The following is a 20,924-nucleotide window of genomic DNA, read 5'->3' on the forward strand; positions in this document are numbered from 1 at the left end:
AAACTAGGTGAAATCAACAAACAGGCTTCGGCTCAATTGAGAGGAAGGATTTCAAACTCTGCTCTGGTTTTCTTGCCGTGGAGCAGCAACTTACCTGCCAGGTTCGCACTTGAACTCGGTTTGACTCCACCGTATAAACGCTTTCTTCATGCATTGCTAACACGGGCGTCTCACATAAGAAGGTCCCTAAAATGAAAGACGAACATCAGGAAGGAGGCCGCTCATCCGCCAGACTTGCCCGGAGTTTCAGGAGCATTCCGACACATGATCCCCAATTAATCTCGGTCTCACCACAGCTTCATAGGGGTGTGCTATCTGCACCTCACAGATGAAGAAAATGAGGCTCTGAGGCACAGGGAACTGTCCACGGCCACGGCCACGGCCGCGGCCACAGCTAGCAGTGGCAGCGTGTGCAGGCCCTGGGCTGACGTGGAGACTCCATGCCGGGCTCTGGGCTCCCTGCCCTGCACCCCTCCCATCTGGCAGCTCGCGCTCCCAGCAGCACAGCATCTACGACAACACACCCATTTAAGCAAGTGTTTGCTCATTTTAGGTGGAACTTTGGTGGCCACAAGCCCTGGTTCCTGGACCTAACTATTAGGGTTGCTGCAAAAGTGGTTTTTGCCATTAACCACAATTACTTTTGCACCAACATAATAGATAAGAATCTAGAGGCCGGGCGCTGTGGCTCACACCTATAATCCCAGCACTTTGGGAGGCTGAAGCAGGTGGATCACTTGAGGTCAGGACTTTGAGACCAGCCTGGCCAACCTCATGAAATGCTATATCTACTAAAAATACAAAAATTGGCCAGGTGTTGTGGTGCATGCCTGCAATCCCACCTACTTGGGAGGCTGAGGCATGAGAATTGCTTGAGCCCAGAAGGCAGAGGCTGCAGTGAGGTACCATCACACCACTGCACTCCAGCCTGGGTGACAGAGCAAGACTCTTGTCTCAAAAAAAATCTAGTTAGGGAGATGATAATATACACAAAACAGAAAATATCCCAGCACCTGCTGTGTTGGTCCTACTGGGGGAAATAAGAAGTTCACCCTTGCTCCTAGGGAGTCTACAGAGGAGAGGAGATGTGAAGTGTCAGTATAATTCGGGATAGAATGTGAAAAATGTTATGAGAGAACTTTAGGCAACAAAGTGTTACGGAGAAAAGATCTAAGGGAGAGGCGGAAACTAGTGAAGGACGTGCCTGGAGAGGCGGGGATGTTCAAACAAACGAGGGGGCAACCACCCTGGGAATGGCATGACACGAGGCCTCCTGTGTGGGCAGGCGGCTGAGGGGCAGGGTTGGTGAAGGTGATAACTGTGGAAGGCGAGGAGCTGAGGAGCACATCCTGATGGCTGGGCCACTGCAGTGGGCTGGGAAACGTTCCCTGAAGACGTCAGGTCCTGCTCCCTGGCACCTGTGAATATTACTTTATATGGCAGAAGATGGAAAGGTCTTGGGATGGGGAGATTATACCGGGTTATCCAGGTGGGCCCTAAATAGAGTCACCAGTGTCCCTGTAAGAGGGCGGGAGGCAGATTTCAGACCAGAGGCAATGTGACCACACAGACAGAGACGGGAGGTTTGTGACCACAAGCCGAAGACTGCTGGCAGCCACCGAAGCTAAAACAGGTTCTCCCCTGGGACTGCAGAGGAAGCGTGGCTCTGCTGCCTGGGACTGCAGAGGAAGCGTGGCTCTGCTGACGCGGTCACTTCTGCCCAGTGAAACTGATTTGGGACCTCTGGCCTCCAGAACCACGGGAGAATACATTTCTCACATCTCCGTTTTCTGAAGCCACCAAGTTTGTGGTCCTTTGCTACAGCCATCCCAGGAAACTCCCATAGACATGCTTAAGAGAGCAGGAAGAAAACAATGGCCAAGGCTGGACACAGTGGCTCACGCCTGTAATCCCAGTACTTTGGAAGGCTGAGGTGGGCAAATCACCTGAGGTCAGGAGTTCAAGACCAGCCTGGCCAACATGGTGGAACCCTGTCTCTACTGAAATATAAAAATTAGCCTGGCATGGTGGCGCACGCCTGTAATCCCGGCTACTGGGGAGGCTGAGGCAGGAGAACTGCTTGAGTCTGGGAGGCAGAGGTTGCAGTAAGATGAGATCACGCCACGGCACTCCAGCCTGGGCAATGACGGCCAAACTAACCGCAGAGAGCTGGAGAGGCCTTGGGGACCTGGAAGGGTGTTTGAGATTAATGGAGCATCTCTGAAGAGCCACCTTGAAGTTTCAGGCAGAGGCTGGCCTTGGGTCAAGACACCACAGGTCTCACGGCTGTGCATGGTCTGGAAACACTTCAGAAGATGGGAGGCAGCCACCCCCTCCCTGGAAGGAACCCACAAAAGCATTGTGGCTGTTTACGTCCACACAGCAGGCCCCAGGATGCACGGACAACACGGGGCCAGAGCTGCAGCCCTGGCTCTGGAAATGCGGGCACAGGCACGAGGGTCTCCCCAGCCCCTATGCCAGTCCTCAACTGCACCACAGTGGCCCTCTCAGTAGGCAGGGAGAAAATAAAGCCAGGTAGTGGGAGTGCCTCTGTTGGGGTGAAAAGAACCCACCTGCACTCCGCATCACAGCTCCAGAAAGTTCGAAGATCGCCACCTGCCTTCCGTTCCAGACTGCGATAGCATCCTGAAAAGAATCGTGGACATTCAAGGCAAAGGGCAGGAAAAGTGAGGTGCAGACTGCACACCCCACGGTGCACTTCCAAAGCTTCCTTCTCCTCCTCTAAACATTTCCGAACGCTGCTGCTCCATCACCCTAAGACTATGAGATCACTGGGTCCTCTGTGAACATGGGTTAAGGCTGTTTTCTGCGTTATATAAAATATCCCTGGGTTTTATTATGATTATTTTCTTTTTTTTTTTTTTTACTTAAGGTATGGGGAATGGCAAAGAAAGCATCCCTCTCTTTCCTTTATTTACTTTTTAAATTTATTTATTTATTTATTTATTTATTTTTTGAGACAGAGTCTCGTTCTGTTGCCCAGGCTGGAGTGCAGTGGCCGGATCTCAGCTCACTGCAAGCTCCGCCTCCCGGGTTCACGCCATTCTCCTGCCTCAGCCTCCCGAGTAGCTGGGACTACAGGCGCCCGCCACCTCGCCCGGCTAGTTTTTTTTTTTGTATTTTTAGTAGAGACGGGGTTTCACCATGTTAGCCAGGCTGGTCTCGATCTCCTGACCTCGTGATCCGCCCGTCTCGGCCTCCCAAAGTGCTGGGATTACAGGCTTGAGCCACCGCGCCTGGCCTATTTTTTTTTTTTTAATTTATAAGGGTAGATGGCAGGTGTATATATTTGTATTATTATTTTCCTTTTTTTGAGACAGGCTCTCACTCTGTCGCCCAGGCTGGAGTGCAGTGGCACGATCTCGGCTCACAGCAAGTTCCACCTCCTAGCTTCAAGCAATGCTCCTGCCTCAGCCTCCTGAGTAGCTGGGACCACAGGTGCCCACCACCACGCCCAGCTAATTTTTGTAGTTTTATTAGAGACGGAGGAGTTTCAGCATATTGGCCAGGCTGGTCTCGAACTCCTGACCTCAAGTGATCTGCCTACCTCAGCCTCCCAAAGTGCTGGGATTACAGGCATAAGCCACCACGCCCAGCCTATATTTTCATTATGATTTTCTTCATGAATATGATGTACATAGATATCCAGGAAATAAGAGAATCTAGGATGGAACTGAGAGTGGCCTAACCTACCATCTGGGACCCTTGCTGCCCTGAACTACCTGGCAATGGGGCAGTTCTTTTCTCTGTGTTGAAGACCCCTCCTCCGACCCGCGGGTCCCCTCGGCAGTCACCTTAGTGGCAAACACCCCACTGATGTGCATATCGGTGCGCAGGCTGTGCGCTACCCCCGTGGACAGGAAGCACACATTCAGCAGGCTCGGGGAGACCTGCACGGCGGCCACTTGCTGGTGGAAGTGTGACGACATGGCCTGCTCGCTGAGGATGGCCACGGAGATGACGTTGTTCACTGCCAGCAGGTTCTTCCTGGAACCCCACTTCATTTCCAGGTTGCAAGAGAAAGAACCAGATGTGCGAAAAGAGCAGGAGAAAGATGCAGTCAGGAGAACGCTTATACACATGAGAACTCAGAAACCATTTCTAAGCACCATTGTTCTGGACTTAAAAAATGATCTCAAAAAATGTTTTATAAAGGTAAAGTGTGTGCTGTGTAGAAAGACTTTAAGATACTGATGCTCGGGCCGGGAATGGTGGCTCAAGCCTGTAATCCCAGCACTTTGGGATGCCAAGGCAGGCGGATCACGAGGTCAGGAGATCGAGATCATCCTGGCTAACATGGTAAAACCCCGTCTCTACTAAAAATACAAAAAGTTAGCCGAGGGTGGTGGCGGGCACCTGTAGTCTCAGCTACTTAGGAGGCTGAGGTGGAAGAATGGCGTGAACCTGGGAGGCAGAGCTTGCAGTGAGCCGAGACTGCGCGACTGCAGTCCAGCCTGGGCAACACAGCGAGACTCCGTCTCAAAAATAAATAAATAAATAAATAAATAAATAAATAAATAAATAAAAGATACTGATGCTCAAGAGTTGTGATTGGACAGGCAGCACTTGTATGTCTGTTCTGATGGGAAAAGCGTCTTCTAGAGTTCTTCTGAGTGTGACTCACTCTTCTGAGTGTGACATAGGGATGTTTATATTTTTTATAAACAAACAGGAAGTTTATACAATGGATTAAATTATCTAGCTTTCCTCTGCTGATGCGAAATGTTGGTTTCATAATTTTATATTAAACTTCTAAATCTATCTAAAAAAAATAAAGAGCCATGCAAAATAGGAAAGTATAAATTCCATATAGGAAAAAACCCAGACATCAGAAACTGCTATGAAAGGGCCCAGATGTTGGACTTAGCAAAGACTTCAAAGTAGCCACCAGAAACCCGCTGAAGGAACTGAAGGAAACCATGCCTAGTGAAGTGAAGGAAGGTATAATGACAGTGTCTCATCAGGTAGAGAATGGGAACAGAGAGAAATCATAAGAAAGAACCAAATGCTGAAGAGAAACTAAAACATCCTCACACAAAAACTTGTACACAAGTGTTCATAACAGCATTATTCAAATATCCATCAACTGATGAATGGAGAAAGAAAACGTGGTCTGTCCACAGCAGAGAATATAATTCAGCCATGAAAAGGAGCAAAGTATTGACACAGGCTACAATCTGGAGGGGCTACCACGCCCGGATAATGTTTTTTTTTTTTTTTTTTTTTTTTGAGTCGGAGTCTCGCTCTGTCGCCCAGGCTGGAGTGCAGTGGCCGGATCTCAGCTCACTGCAAGCTCCGCCTCCTGGGTCTACGCCATTCTCCTGCCTCAGCCTCCCGAGTAGCTGGGACTACAGGCGCCCGCCACCTCGCCCGGCTAGTTTTTTGTATTTTTTTTGGTAGAGACGGGGTTTCACCGTGTTAGCCAGGCTGGTCTCGATCTCCTGACCTCGTGATCCGCCCGTCTCGGCCTCCCAAAGTGCTGGGATTACAGGCTTGAGCCACCGCGCCCAGCCAATGTTTTGTATTTTTTAGTGGAGACAGGGTTTCACCGTGTTAGCCAGGGTGGTCTCGATCTCCTGACCTCATCATCCACCCGCCTCGGCCTCCCAAAGTGCTGGGATTACAGGTGTGAGCCACCGCGCCTGGCCACGGCCTCCACTTTCATGCAGCAGAAAATGAGTGCACCAAACACCCTTGTAGGCTGTACCTGGATTTGCGTGATGTTTCCTTGGAGCTCGGTAGGGGTCTGAAGGGCCCACCTGTCCTTGCCCTCTGCCCCGGGGCTGCCCAGGAAGCCTGGTACTTTTCTCCACATGGCTACTCGCCCTCTGTCGGTACCAGCGGCCAGAAGACCTACAGGTAGAAACAAACTGCATGTGAACAGAGTTAAAAAAGGGAACTAAAACAGCAACAAGCTCTGTTCTCTGACCCCCTTCTTCAAAGCATCAGTCCTCGCCCAGCCCAGTGCCTCTTCACCTCATCCCTGGCTGCGTCCTTCTGTTTAGGTCCTTGCCACCCTGACCTCACAGTGCTGGTGCGGGGGTGGTGGGGGATCTTCCTGCCCAGGTCCTTGCCACCCTGACCTCACAGTGCTGGTGCGGGGGTGGTGGGGAACACTGCCCTCCCAGCTTTCCTAGAGGCCAGTCGGTCTGGCTTGGGTCTGCCCTGTGCTCAGCACTCAGCAGGCACTAGAGACACAGCTCTGGCTCACCTCCTAGTCTCCTGTGCTCTGGATGTGCATATGCACACATACACACATGTGCATGCACACACACACTTGCACACACACTTCCTGCACTGTCTCTCCTGTGACATTTCAGGAGAGAACAGAGATAAGTGAGCATGGAATTGGTGTGCCATGCTTTTTAGACGGGGTCACGCTCTCTCACCCAGACTGGAGTGCACTGGCACTATCTTAGCTCTCTGCAGCCTCAACCTCCCAGGTTCAAGCAATCCTCCCACCTCAGCCTCCTGAGTAGATGGGACCACCACTGTACACCACCACAGTTGGCTAATTTTTGTATTGTTTGTGGAGACAGGGGTCTCACTATGTAGCTCAGGCTGGTCTCGAACTCCTGGGCTCAAGTGATCCTCCCTCCTCAGCTTCCCAAAGTGCTGGGATGCAGGTTGTCACGCTTCTGATCAAACCCCTTGGCCTTCGTGTGGGACCACAAAGCTCTGCTGTTGCTTGCTTGCCCGACTATTTGATGGCTATGAGTTATCGAGTTACCATTGTTTAAGTAGCCTCCACATTTCACTAGAATTATTTTGCAGCCCAAGCACAATGCTTGTGGTTGGTTCTGTTTCTCTCGTGCCAGGCCAGGAAGCCTCACCTTTGACTTGACAGTAACAAACACAGTTTATATTCTCTCCTTTCTCAAAGCCAAACTTCTCGTCTGGACTCAGTATATAATTCTCTCCTCGTTCTATATCCCAGAATCTACAACAGAAGAGAGTAAGCCCCATGGAGGGCCTGTGTTAGTGGTGTTTCCCTCTGAAGGGTTTTTGAACCTGTGGAGCAAAATTAAAAGTCAGGAAAAAGACAGAGTTCATCAGACTCCTGATATGAAAACGAACACTATTATTACACTTAGGACATTTTATGTCCTGTTTATAATCAAAGAAAGCAGTTGCCGATAGAAGATGGTTTGTACATGGCAGGAGGTCACCACGAGACACAGGAACTGCAACCCCACGCAGAGCACGAGACGGCCCCGGAGAGCACACGGAGCTAACACAGCAGGCAGCAGAGAGACCAGAACGACCGATTCTAGTTATGCCACACTCCGAAAAACCAGGCAAAGAGATTCCACGGGCAGACACCAGGGCAGGGTCACCTGGAGGCAAGGGGAGCCCCAAGGGAGCGCAGTGGAGTGGGCAGGGACTCCTGCGGTCCCTCAATGCTTAGCTCCTCAGTCTGGGAGCTGGTGAATGGGTATGTCCAGTGTGTGAGCAGTCAGCATCATATGTGCAATTTTTTCTTTTTTTTTTTTTGAGACGGAGTCTCATTCTGTCTCCCGGGCTGGAGTGCAGTGGTGCGATCTCGGCTCACTGCAAGCTCCGCTTCCCGGGTTTACACCATTCTCCTGCCTCAGCCTCCCGAGTAGCTGGAACTACAGGCACCCGCCACCATGCCTGGCTAATTTTTCGTATTTTTTAGTAGAGACGGGGTTTCACCGTGTTAGCCAGGACGGTCTTGAGCTCCTGACCTTGTGATCTGCCCACCTCGGCCTCCCAAAGTGCTGGGATTACAGGCGTGAGCCATCACGCCCGGCCCCATATGTGCATTTTACAGTATATATGCTACATTCCAACACAAAGCCGACTTAGAAGAGCCTGTTCCTCAGAGAACTCTCAAAAAGGGCCACTGGAAAGGCAGACTCTCACCTGAGGGCAGTCTCTCCGACGGCCATCACGAGAAGGCTGCCTTCAATCAAAGCGATGTCTGCGCGGCGGCCGGTTTTCCCACTCAGCTTGACCTGTGTAAGGAAAGGCACTGTGCTTGCCGAGACGGCCTGTCCCGGCTTCAGGATCCTGAAGTCTCTGGTCCACAGTGACTCCATGGAGACTCACCAAGCGGGGCAAATGCGGGGACAAATGATGGAGACTCTGCAAGGTGGCTTTGGGTTTTGAGATGTATGGACTGAAGCAAACCACTACTCTCACACATTAAATAACGGCTACTGAGTGCATAGCGTGGGCAGGTGGCCATCGGTGGACACGCTCTGGAATGATCATGAAGTTGAGCTGGTGCTCCCTGTTCATCCAACCACACACTCTGGGCAGGCCTATCATCCCTGTTGTGCAGAGAACAAACCTGGCCAGGGCCCACCAGCCAGTGAGGAGCTGAGCAGGGTATTTAAAGCCAGGCCTATGGACCGAACTGCATGCCTCAAGCTCGTATGTGGGAGCCCAACCCCCAGTGCAACTGTATTTGCCTTCAGGAGGTACTTAAGGTTAATGAGACCATGAGGTGGGTGAGCCCTGGCCTGACAGGGCTGTGGCCGTGGAAGGAGACACCAGAGCTGGTGTTCACTCTCCCTGCCAGCCCTGTGAGGACACTGGGAAGAGGCCTCTGCAGGCTGCTTGGCATGGGACATCACAGCCTCCGGAGCTGTGACAAATGTCTGTTGTCACGTCACACAGTCTGTGGTAGGTTGTTACGGTGGCCCAAGCTGGCCCCTGTGACAAGGTCCCCGTGACCAGTGCCTGTGTCCTCATCTGCCCTTACAGGGTGTGTAAAGGACCGAATGAATGCTGACTGAAGAAAAGTCAGCTCTGTCATCTGCAAGAGCATCTTTAGGGAAAGTTCAGTGGCCTCCAAGGAGCAAGGATTCCTGTGGAATAAATCAGCGGGAAGATGGGGATATGGTCGCCTGCCTGCTGAGTTCTGCAGGTGGAACGAGAGGCTGTGTGACTCTCTTACTTGCGCCCCAGGTCATGAGGGGTGCAGCTTGCGGGTGGGCCCAGGCTGTCTCCCATCAGGCCCCACATCCACCTAGAGAAGCAGGAAAATCTCCATCTCTTTTGTTTCCTTCACCTATCAACTGAATGTGGTATGATAAATAATGACATCGCTAGCTACGTTAGCCGCCCTAACACAGATGATAGGCTTTTATTCAGTCTTGCTATCCAAAAGAGAAAGGACCGTCAACGAGGCCTGAGAGAAACTGGCCCAAGCTCCCCAGCGTGAGCCCCCAAGCCCACTCCCACTCACCTTCATCACTTCTTCTGCTTCGCCCTCAGGAGGCACTGTGTACAGGGACAGTCGGAGGTTCTCCGTGACTACCACCAGTGCCTCCCTCTTCTCCATGTAGAACAGCATCTGAATCGCACTGTCTGCGGACACCACCTGAGTGGTCTTGCCCTTCTCATCCACATAGTGCACTGTCCCTGGGGGCAAACATGGGGTCACTACATGAGGAGGCCCTGGTTTATCCGCTTCCATGACCCTCACCGGCAGCCATTTCTATCAACTTAAGGACATTTTCAAAACAAAGCATCTTCAGTATAAGAACTTAAAAATGGGCCAGGCACAGTGGCTCATGCCTGTAATCCCAGCACTTTGGGAGGCCGAGGCTGGTAGATCACCTGAGGTCAGGATTTCAAGACCAGCCTGGCCAACGTAGTGAAATCCTGTCTGTACTAAAAATACAAAAACTAGCTAGGCAGACGTAGTGGCGTGTGCCTGTAATCCCAGCTACACGGGAGACCTAGGCACGGGTATCACTTGAATCCTGGAGGTGGAGGTTGCAGTGAGCCGAGGTCACGCCACGGCACTCCAGGCTGGGTGACAGAGTGAGACTCTATCTCAAAAAAAAAAAAAAAGAACTTAAAAATGAAGCATGTGACCTGACCTTGCAGGTTGCAACCTCCACTTCATGGGTTCAGCTTGGCCTCAAGCTGTCTCTACTGATCCCTTCTCTGCCCCTGGCTTGGTGGGTTTCATATCCACACTGCTGACCCTGCAGATCTGGCAGCCTCGGAGCTCTGTGTCCATCTCATACCCTCCACACGCTGAGGCCCTAAATGACAAGCTCTCTCTGTGGCCTCCGCTCCTTGACCCTTCTGCCCCGGGTGTCACTGCTGTGCCATCTGCCTCCTGCCAGGCTCTCTCTGGACCACCCTCTGTCAACCTCCACAAGCTGCTCCTGGTCTAAGCTACAGACTCGACTGTACCCAGCCTGGAATCCCCTCCTCCTGCCCTGCCTGAGCCTGCTCCAGCGCTGGCCAGCCACTCTGTCTGAAGGCCCTGTGTGAGCCTGGGGACTCGGGCTCACTTTGGCTGCTCTGCAGGAGACTCCTCTGGGCGCCTTCTCACCTGTCCCTCCCTTCTCATCTTTTCCCCACGGACAACGAGTTCTTATTTTTATTATTAATTCTTTTCTCAAAAGACAGGTTCTCACTGTGTGAGCCAGGCTGGAGTAAAGTGACATGATCATAGCCCACTGCAGCCTCAACCTCCTGGGCTCAAGTGATCCTCCCAACGAGGCCTCCCAAGTGACTGAGGCCACAGGCACGCACCACCACACCCAGCACAAGTTCTCATCCAACTGAAGAGTTCAAGTTTATCTAGAGGTGAATTGGGACACCAACTAGTATTTAATAAGTGCATAGTATGTGGCAGGCTCAGTTCTAAGCATCTTTATCTACCCAGGTGATAACTGGGTAGACACCAGTATTATCCCCATTTTCCACAAAAGGACATGAGGCACAGCGAAGAACTCACCCCCAAAGCCTTCAGCTCCTGGACAACGGGCAGAAATTCGCAGCCCACGTGCTGCCAGAGCCGGGCTCCTCCCTGGCACACACCCCCTCCTCCAGGTGACCAGCGCTTCTTCCTTGTGGGCCTCATCCCTACACCCCCTTCTCATTAGCCTTCCTGGGGGGGCCTATCCTGGCATGCCCTCTCCTTGCCATCTCATGGTGCTGTGCCCACTCGGATGTCCCCACTGGGATCTTCTCAATGTCCCCCCTCCATTAGCTCTATCCCTTCACCTTCTAAAATGAAAGATTTCCCTTATTTAAAAATTATAAAAACCACACAGCCCCATCTGTTCTCATCTGCTCTCTTCTTCCTGTCAAGATCTGGCTGCTTGCTGAAACCGACAGCAAAAGCCTCCTTTCTCCTGAGACCCGGCAACCTCTGTGTGGCTCTCATCTCCTCAGCCACGCCAGCAACAGACACACCTGGGCCAGCGTCACATGGCTGTAAGAGATGCACTTTTTCTTTTAACTTCATATTGCATTTATTCCGGCCTTGGCTAGGCAGCCTGTCCCCCTCGTACAGTGAGGAAGAGCAGGCTGAACACCAGACACACGGTGCCCAGCGCTGACCTCCCCATGAAGGCTGGCCAAGTGCTGTAGGCTGGAGTGAAACCCCTGTCCTGCTCACACCTCATTCCTACACCCCAGCCAAGTACCTGGCATACAATAGGTGCTTGATAATTACATAGACTGAACACCAGGGGTGCCACCAAAGAATCTTTCCAAAACTGTCCCTGGTGCCATGCAGTCAGCCTGCAACTGCTGATTAAAAGCCTCCTCATGAAAACCCTTCAAACACAAGCAAAGCTCAACTTATCGATAAGAACAAAGTGAGGGCAACATTTCAACACTGGATGGATGGCTGAGAGACCGGCTGTGACTCCGCCCAGCACACATCATCCTTCTATGCAGCCTGCAGCTATGACCATTACTGTTCTATGCAGAAACACCGTCTGTGAGTTTAAAATCCCTATCAGATACCCCTAAAACACTAGGACCCCGGAGAATCACAACCAAACTTCCTCACCATCCATCAGACTGACAAAGAATGACAGCCCCTCCTGAGACCCCATCTTCAGCAAACTTCCAGAGCTGCTCTTCTTCCAGTTAAACATGTCCAGGGCTTTCTCATCACCGCTCACAGCTGCCTTCGCCAACTGAACCAGGTCCCTGAAAGCAAACATGACACGAAGTCAAGATTCTTCCGCCTCTCCTACAGCGACTCAGGGCTGGGGTCCCTCCTGGGTCAGGAGCAGCCCGCTTCCCGCTTCCCCCGATGTATACACACGCACGGGTCACGGTGCAAGCCCCACACTTACTCGCCAGGAGGGGGGAGCCGGAAGATGCAGTGCGTGAGGGGTTTCCCATACTCGTGTTTCAGCAGGGGCGTCCCTTGCACTCGGCCCCTTTGGTCCAACCTCCACAAGAGCAAGACACCAAGCTGGAAAGACCCAACACCACGTGGTAGGACAGGTGTCCTGACAGAATGACTGGTGGGAGGCAAATGTTAAACTGTGCAACAGGATGCATATTTCTTTTTAAAAAAATTACAAAACTACTGTGTATATACCATAAAAATTTCAAACTATTCAAGTCTTTAAACAAAGAACTGGAAACTCCTATAGAATATCTCCACATCTTCATGCCTAGAGATAGCAACTGCTATATATTCAAGTTTTTAAAATAAACTTTTTTTTTTTTTTTTTGAGACTGAGTCTCACTTTGTCACCCAGGCTGGAGTGCAGTCGTGCGGTCTTAGCTCATTGCAACCTCTGCCTCCTGGGTTCAAGCAATTCTCCTGCCTCAGCCTCCTGAGTAGCTGGGACTAAAGGTGCCCGCCACCACACCTGGCTAATTTTTGTATTTTTTTGTAGAGACAGGGTATCACCACGTTGGCCAGGCTGGGACACCATGTGACATCTGGCTGCCGTGTCTCCTCGGGCTCCTCTGGGCTATGACAGCGTCTCAGGCTCTTTGTCTTAAGGCACTGGACAGTTTGAGACCTGCTGGCCTGGTATATCATGGGATGCCCCTCCACTGGGATTGTTGATAGTTTTCCTCATAGTTGACTGGGGTGGAGGGTTTGGGGAGGAGGAGCACAAAGCTGAGGCGCCTTCTCTGCATGCTGCATCCCCATGACTTGTCACTGCCGGCATTGACCTTGACCACCTGGTGGAGGCTGTACTTGTGGGGTCTCTCAACTGTGAAGCAGCTCTTCCCTGGCTCCGCCTCCATCCTGTACTGTTCAGAAAGAAGTCACTCTCTGCAACGCACACTTGAGGGCTGGGAGTTACACTCCACCCTCGGGGTGTAGCATCCATGGAAACCACCTGGGCTTCTTCAGCACGAGAGATTTGCCTCTTCCCCACCATTAACTCATTCGTTCAATCCTGTGTTGCATCAGGGTGGACACATGGGTATTTACTTTCCACGCTGGGTTACCATCCAAGGCTGCCTCGTATATTCTGCTGCTCACAACGTGCCAGCTTTAAGCTCTCTAGTTGGCCTCCGCGTCACTTTGATGTGCCCCCATCACGTGGGTTTGGTGAGCACTTCCTTTCTGGTGCCCTAAGATTACCTAGGCTCATTTTTCAATTTTTTTTTTTCTTTTTTGAGACAGGGTCTCACTCTGTCACCCTGGCTGAAATGGAGTGGTGCAGTCACTCCATCCTGAAGCCCCCCGCCTTCCAGGGCTCCAGTGAGCGCCTCCCACCTCAGCCTCCCAAGTAGCTGGGAATAGAGATGCTCACCACCACAGCCAGCTAATTTTTGTATTTTCTGAACAGATGGGGTCTTACTATGTTGCCCAGGCTGGTACCAAACTCCAGGGCTCAAGCAATTTTCCCACCTCTGCCTTCCAAAGTGCTAGGATTACAGGTGTGAGCCACAGCACCTGGCCTAGGCTCATTTTTCTGTTCCAGCCCTGGAATCAGCCATTTCTCCAAGGAGCCGTGGTTGTTTACTGGAGAATGTGGTCAGAAGCGAAGTCCTCGTGCTGTGTACACTGCACACTCAATTTAAAATCATTACAGTCGCAAATGCGCGGCACAGACAAGTGCAAGTGAAGATCCGGGAAGGGGAAGATGGCTCCATGGGGACAGCTGGCGGGGCCTCCTAGGACTGGGGGATGCAGTTAGGTGGTGCCCAAGGGCAGCATCTCAATCTGAGTCCATGTACATGGCTCTTCTGCTCTGATGCCAAGGACTCCACAGGGGACGCTTCCTGGCCCAAAACTGGGGGACACTTTAGCCCACAATACGCTCTTCTTCCCACCACCCTTTCAGGCAGCACTGACTCCAATCTCCCCAAATGCTGGATAACATGGTTTTTATTGTACACAGGAAGAGGATTTTCACATAATGTCAGATTTAAAGGAAACTTACAGACTGGGCTCGGTGGCTCACGCCTGTCATCCCAATACTTTGGGAGGCCAAGGCCAGCAGATCATGAGGTCAGGATTTCAAGACCAGCCTGGCCAGCATGGTGAAACCTCATCCCTACTAAAAACACAAAATTAGCCGGGCATGTTGGTGTGTGCCTGTAGTCCCAGCTACTCGGGAGGCTGAGGCAGGAGAATCACTTGAACCCAGGAGGAGGAGGTTGCAGTGAGCTGATATTGCACCACTGCACTCCAGCCTGGGCGACAGAGTGAGACTCCGTCTCAGGAAAAAAAAAGGAAACCTACACAAGAAACCTCTAAGAAAGGTTTTGCAAGATCTAAAATAGCATGTGGCATATAAGTACACGTCATAGAAACAGTGTATATTATATGATTCTTGACTAACAGCTTGATGAAGACAAGAATAAAAACACGATTGGTAGGCCAGGCACAATGGCTCATGCCTGTAATCCCAGAACTTTGGGACACCGAGGCGAGCATATCACTTGAGGTCAGGAGTCTGAGGCCAGCCTGGCCAACATGGCGAAATCCTGTCACTACTAAAAATTCAAATATTAGCCGGGCGTGATGGCACACGCCTGTAATCCCAGCTACTTGGGAGGCTGAGGCACAAGAATCGCTTGAACCCAAGAGGCAGAGTTTGCAGTGAGCTGAGATCCCACCATTGCACTCCAGCCTGGGTGACAGTGCTTAAAAAAACAAACAAACAAAAAACCCACTATTGGTGTTTTTGTGTTTAGTAAATTTTTAAAAAATATTTTTAAAATAATGCTTGCATATTGAGAAAAAGCCCCACTTAACGATAGAAATGAAAATGAATGATCCCCCATCCCCCTCCCAGCCTCCTCCCTGGAGCTGAGGACTGCAGTGGCTCCCATGTCTGCAAAGCATTTTATGTATACCACATCTTCAGGGGCATTCATTCCTGTGCCCTTCACGTGTCATCTGCTAGTTTTTTGTTTTGTTTTTTTGCACAAGTGACTTTAGAGATCTTTATTAGTACACACAAGCTTCTAGCTGACCACTTAACCAGCATTCTGAACCTCATCAGACAGGCTGATGTCCATGTTTCTAGGCTGCCACCTGGAATGTCCATGTTTCTAGGCTGCTGCTCTGGGGGAAGAGGTTGTTGGACGCAAATGTTTAGAGCGCCTGCACCCAAAAGCAGAGATCTTTGCTCAGGTTGATGAAAGTAAACCTTCTGTCTGAGAGAGGGACGGGTGTCCACTATCAAGAGCTCAACTTCCACCAACTCAGGGGAAGGGAAGTCACAGGACACAATGAATCAAATATTCCTGATCCTTAGGTTTCTGCCCAACGATCCTGGAATATGAGCATGAAGTACAAGATGTAGAACTGAGCCTGAGGCACCTCCACCTCCTCGCTGCACCCTCTGCTCCTCACCCCTGACTCTAGCATTGAGCTGCCCCGGGGTCCAGCCTTGGGTCTTCTCCGCCTTCATTTTTTGCATCTCTCACCACTCTTGAGGGGCGTCTCTCCACCATCTGTGAATTCTACATTATTTCACACAGTATAATTTTATACAGTCAGATCCTAAAGAAAAGCTACCCCAAAGGTGAGAAACCAGCTTCTCCTTGTGAAGAGCCAGAGTTAAGTAGACTAAGGGACTAACGGGAAAGTGACGTGCGTGGATGAGCGTCTTGGGGGCGCATCATGGTATCAAAGCATGAGTTAAAGTGCTGGTTCTGCAGCGGCACGTCACTGGGAAGACGCTTTGCTAAAGGCTGGCTGGCCCCACATCAGGGTGTGAATCAGGTGAGGGTTTACTTAACCCTCAGACTTGGCTTCGCAGGAGCTCCCGAGAAAGCATGAGTGGCCTGGCCCCTTTAACATGCTCTCCTCTTCTCTACTGATGGGACTTCTGAGGACGCTTAGTGGGATATCCCTTTCTAGGGATCGCCCGCCTCCCTGGTTACTGCTGATTAGTGCACTGTGGGCACTTGGCCCGAGCTGGACTTTGGGGTCCCTCCCTGAGTCTGGACTTGGGACAGGGAGCAGGAGCAGGCCGTCCTAACCTGGCCGTGTTCTCCTGGGAGACTGTGGGATACCCCAGTGGCCTCAGGTTAGGTGCACTTCTAACTTCAGCTGGTCTGGGCTGATTCCACTGGTAACCACAACAGGGTTTCTGGTGGAAGAGCGAAGGGGAAGCCCCTTGTATCACGTCTGGGGAAGAGATGTCCCTGCGGTGTGGAGTTCTGAGTGTTGTTCCCTCGTTATTACTTCTCTTCCTGCTTGAACTCATTATTAAATTAATTCCAGCACAATCTTAGATTTTCTTAGAAGGATTAGGCATTTCTGCTCTTAAATATTCTGACTCACAAGACTTGATCAACTGATACCTGGGTTTCATTTTATGCCCGGATGATCTATTTTGCTAGCTGTTTCTATCTCTTTTTTTTTTTTTTTTTCACAAGAGATGGGGTCTTGCTATGTTGCTCAGGCTAGACTCAAACTCCTGGGCTCAAGTGATCCTCTTGGCTCGGCCTCCCAGGTAGCTGGGACTACAGGTGCATATTACCATGCCTGGCTTAGTTGTTTAATACAGTCAAACTGAGAATTACAAAAGTCAATGATCCTGAGTTATTTTATACTAATGTGGGGTTGGCAGACGATTCCACTGCAGGAAGTAGGAAAGATCACCAAGGAAGTAGAAATCTGGGGACAGGCCAATGTCATTACGTGGGAATTGAACAGAAAAATGGAAGAGTCATCCAGAAAAAGGGAACAACCTGATAGAAAAATCGGCAAATATGGCCGGGCGCGGTGGCTCAAGCCTGTAATCCCAGCACTTTGGGAGGCCGAGGCAGGCGGATCATGAGGTCAGGAGACAGAGACCATCCTGGCTAACACAGTGAAACCCTGTCTCTACTAAAAATACAAAAAACTAGCCGGGCGAGGTGGCGGGCGCCTGTAGTCCCAGCTACTCAAGAGGCTGAGGCAGGAGAATGGCGTAAACCCGGGAGGCGGAGCTTGCAGTGAGCTGAGATCTGGCCACTGCATTCCAGCTCTGGGCGACAGAGCGAGACTCCATCTCAAAAAAAAAAAAAAAAAGAAAAAGAAAAATCGGCAAATAATATGACCAGAAATAGAAACACAAATGGCTCCTATAAATGATATTCATCCTTGATAGCAAGAGAAACATAAATGAGAATTCTAAGAAACACTTAGACCCCCCAGGGAACTGTTCTGGATGAAAACACTCCGAGATACGACTTTTCTAAGCAGTTCTGCTACTCAGACGCAACTCTCTAGGGAGAGGCTGGTGTGCACTATGAGCTGGTCCAGGCCCCGAGGACAGTGGTTTGGGCATCTGCTAAGCCACAGGGCATGCCCTGGACCCATCTGCACCCCCTTCTCAGTGTTTTTCTAAATGTACACATGTGTGAAATGGCAAAAGCACCAGGTTACTCACTGCTCCATTGTCTACCCTCTTCTCGGTGCTTTTCTAAATGTACACATGTGCGAAATGGCAAAAGCATCAGGTTACTCACTGCACCATTGTCCACCCCCTTTTTGGTGCTTTCTAAATGTATACATGTGCAAAATGGCAAAAGCACCAGGTTACTCCCTGCTCCACTGTCTAATTAGCAAAGATTGAAAACCACCGAAATGTTAATCAATAGGGGCTGGTTCAATAAATTATAACATTCATCTAATGAAGAACCGGCTTAAAGAAAACAAGGAAGTTCACTATTTACCCATATGGAAGAATCACCAGGATACGCCGTAAAATGAAAAAAGCAAGAAACATGACAGTGTGCACAGGACGCCACCACTTTTGTGAAAAAGAATGAGGAAATCAGAAGACAATGTCCTCTATGCGATATTTCTGCCAAAAATGTTTGAAATGAAAGTATTATGAGGAGACAAACACAGCCAACTTGAGTGACAGTCTATAAAACAACCAGTCTACATCCTCAAAGTGTCAATTTCACTAAAGACCAAAAAAAGAAAATAAAAAAAAGGGCCGGGCGCGGTGGCTCAAGCCTGTAATCCCAGCACTTTGGGAGGCCGAGACGGGCGGATCACGAGGTCAGGAGATCGAGACCATCCTGGCTAACACAGTGAAACCCCGTCTCTACTAAAAAATACAATACAAAATAAATAAATAAATAAATAAAAAATAAAAGAAAATAAAAAAAAGAAAGGGAGGAAAAAAGGAAGGAATGCAGGCAGACTAACCAATCGACTGCCCAGGGAATTGTTCTTGATTTAAAAAAACTAGCCAGATGTTGTAGCTCACGCCTGTAATCCCAGCACTTTGGGAGGCCGAGGCAGGCAGATCTCTTGACGTCAGGAGCTTGAGACCAGCCTGACCCACATGGTGAAACCCCATCTTTACTAAACATACCAAAAATTAGCTGGGTGTGGTGGTGCACGCCTGTAATCCTAGCTACTGAGAAGGCTGAGGCGGGATAATCGCTTGAACCCAGGAGGTAAAAGTTGCAGTGAGCTGAGTATGTGCCACTGCATTCTAGCCTGGGCGACACAGCAAGACTCCGCCACAAAAAAAAAAAAAAAAGAGACTAGAGAGAAATAACAGTGAAATACAATGTATGAGCCTTTACTGGATCCTGCTCTAAAGGACATTCCTCGGACAGCTGGAGAAATGTGAATATAAACTGCATCTTGGATGTCAGCACTGTCACTGTTTCATTTCCTAGAGTGTGAGAACTCTACTGTGGCTGTGTAGGGAATGCCCTAGGCCTTAGGAGAGTGACGTCTAAATATGCAGGACTGAAGCATCATATCTGTGATAAACTCACAAATACTCAGGAAAAATACCCATGTAGCAAGAGGGAAAGCAGACCTGGCAGTGGAAATGGCTGGCGAATAGACACAGAGGGTGGATGAGTGTCCTTGCACTGTTCTTTCAATTCCTCCCATAATGTAGAAACTCCAAAATCTCAAGTGAGAGAAAGAATGCATTTGTGTGTGCCTGAAGAAGCAGGAGAGGTGGTAAGAAGCCGTGTGTGCTGGAAGGCAGCAGCCAGGGGACTGAGGAGACAGGACATGGCTCAGTCTTCACTCTGGATGCCTGTTACCCTTTTTGAATCTTGAAACATGTGAATGTGTTACCTGTGGTTAATTAAGTAAACACATTATAACATTTCTGCCATACATTTGTGATTCAGTTGGCTCTGCACTGTGTCACTCTGCTGTGGGTCTGTCCTGCATGCTGTGCGATGGTGGGCAGCGTCCACCACCCACTGGGGTCCAGCAGAATTCTCCCCCCAAATTGTGACAACAGAAAATGTGACTGGACACTGCCCCATGTCCCCTGGGGGACAGAATCAACCCTGGTTAAGAAGCCCTGAGCTAGACAAACAGGCTTTGGGAAAAGTGACAGAATCTGGGCGCTTATCTCATCTTTACGAATGTGTTTCCTAGCAAAGTTCACTTACAAAGGTGCAGACACACCTTTGCCACAGAGCGGCAAATTTTCAAGCCTTCCTTCCAATATAAAACAAAATCTACAATTGCATCTGACAAGATCAACTGAATTTGGCAACAACACGTTTCACATATTTTTATCTTTCATACTCTTGAGCGTGGTCAGAAAAGGCCAAGATCTGAAAACAGCGTCTCACGTGCATCGACTCACCCTGTCCCCAGACAGCAGGCAGTTTCCATTGGGGCTCCAGCTGAGCACGGTGATGTCGGCTGTGTGTGTCGGGGGCATCGTGTGCTGCTCCTTGTCCTGCTTGTTAAACACTGTCACTTCTCCAGTCTCCCAGCCCATAGCCAGCACCAGCCGTGTCGGGTGCCAGCACAGGGAAGCAACTCGGAATGGCCTCTCGACATGTGTATCTGGCACACACTCCCCCTGCATTGGACAAGAGGCAAAATCCCGCAGTTCAGAAAGCGACAGCTACTTTTAAGAACTTCTGTCTAGGCTGGGCATGGTGGCTCACTCCTGTAATTACAGCACTTTGGGAGGCTGAGGCGAGTAGATCACAAAGTCAGGAGTTCGAGACCAGCCGGGCCAATTCGGTGACTCTGTCTCCACTAAAAATACAAAAATTAGCCAGGCATGGTGGCTACTTTTTGTATATTTAGCAGACACAGGGTTTCCTCATATTGGCCAGGCTGGTCTCAAACTCCTGACCTCGTGATCTGCCCACCTTGGCCTCCCAAAGTGCTGGGATTACAGGCGTGAGCCACCGTGCCCGGCCATGTGCTGTTTTCTAAAATTGTCTAAAGCAGCAGCTTTGGGGAAGATATGAGTGTTTTCAGAGATTAACTTGGTTTGCCCCCAGTTGTTCCACTGGGCTTAGGAGCCATCTTCTGTGATCTCTTCATTGTCCGATAGATCGTTATTTTGAAATCCTGAAGTTTTCCTTGTGCCAACTGGAAGCACAGAAATATGCTGCTAACTAGTTTTACAATAGTATGCTTCAGATCTTCTAAATTAAACAATTTTATCTAAAATTGCTATAACTTTGGAATTTAATAATATTTATTTTTTAAAAAAATCCCATTTACAATACATGTTATAGGCTCCTGCAAGGGAGAATCTACCCAAAAACATGGGCAAAACTGGGGTTGGTGCTGGGGCTGGACTAAGCCCTAAAGGTGCCACAGCCTTCACATAGCTGCCGGTGTACGGAGGAGCCTGCTAGCAACAAGGAAGCTGCAGACCAGCGCTGCACCGGGCCACAAGGGCATGTGTGTGTGGGGGGCAGTTCCTGAGGAAGAGGCCGCTTAGCCACTT

The 20,924-nt window shown here is 50.1% G+C and overlaps 1 protein-coding gene across 6 annotated transcripts in view; it reads right to left on the bottom strand.

Annotated features, from left to right (window-relative positions):
- The window catches only part of IFT140 (intraflagellar transport 140), a 107,441-nt gene that overhangs the window by 78,774 nt on the left and 7,743 nt on the right, over positions 1-20,924 (bottom strand). For all 6 annotated transcript variants that reach the window (XR_012429605.1, XM_074028504.1, XM_065537688.1 and 3 more), the window contains exons 4-13: positions 19,815-20,036; positions 12,108-12,229; positions 11,816-11,958; positions 9,239-9,414; positions 7,909-8,000; positions 6,855-6,961; positions 5,729-5,874; positions 3,816-4,019; positions 2,574-2,646; positions 95-186 (exon numbers count right to left, since the gene is read on the bottom strand). Coding sequence is in view for 5 of the 6 variants with exons in the window: in XM_074028504.1 (XP_073884605.1) it covers positions 95-186; positions 2,574-2,646; positions 3,816-4,019; positions 5,729-5,874; positions 6,855-6,961; positions 7,909-8,000; positions 9,239-9,414; positions 11,816-11,958; positions 12,108-12,229; positions 19,815-20,036 (1,377 nt within the window). In the remaining variant the exon portion in view is untranslated. The remainder of the gene's footprint in view (positions 1-94; positions 187-2,573; positions 2,647-3,815; positions 4,020-5,728; positions 5,875-6,854; positions 6,962-7,908; positions 8,001-9,238; positions 9,415-11,815; positions 11,959-12,107; positions 12,230-19,814; positions 20,037-20,924) is intronic.

This window comes from Macaca fascicularis, chromosome 20 (assembly GCF_037993035.2).
Source record: "Macaca fascicularis isolate 582-1 chromosome 20, T2T-MFA8v1.1".
NCBI lineage: Eukaryota > Metazoa > Chordata > Mammalia > Primates > Cercopithecidae > Macaca > Macaca fascicularis.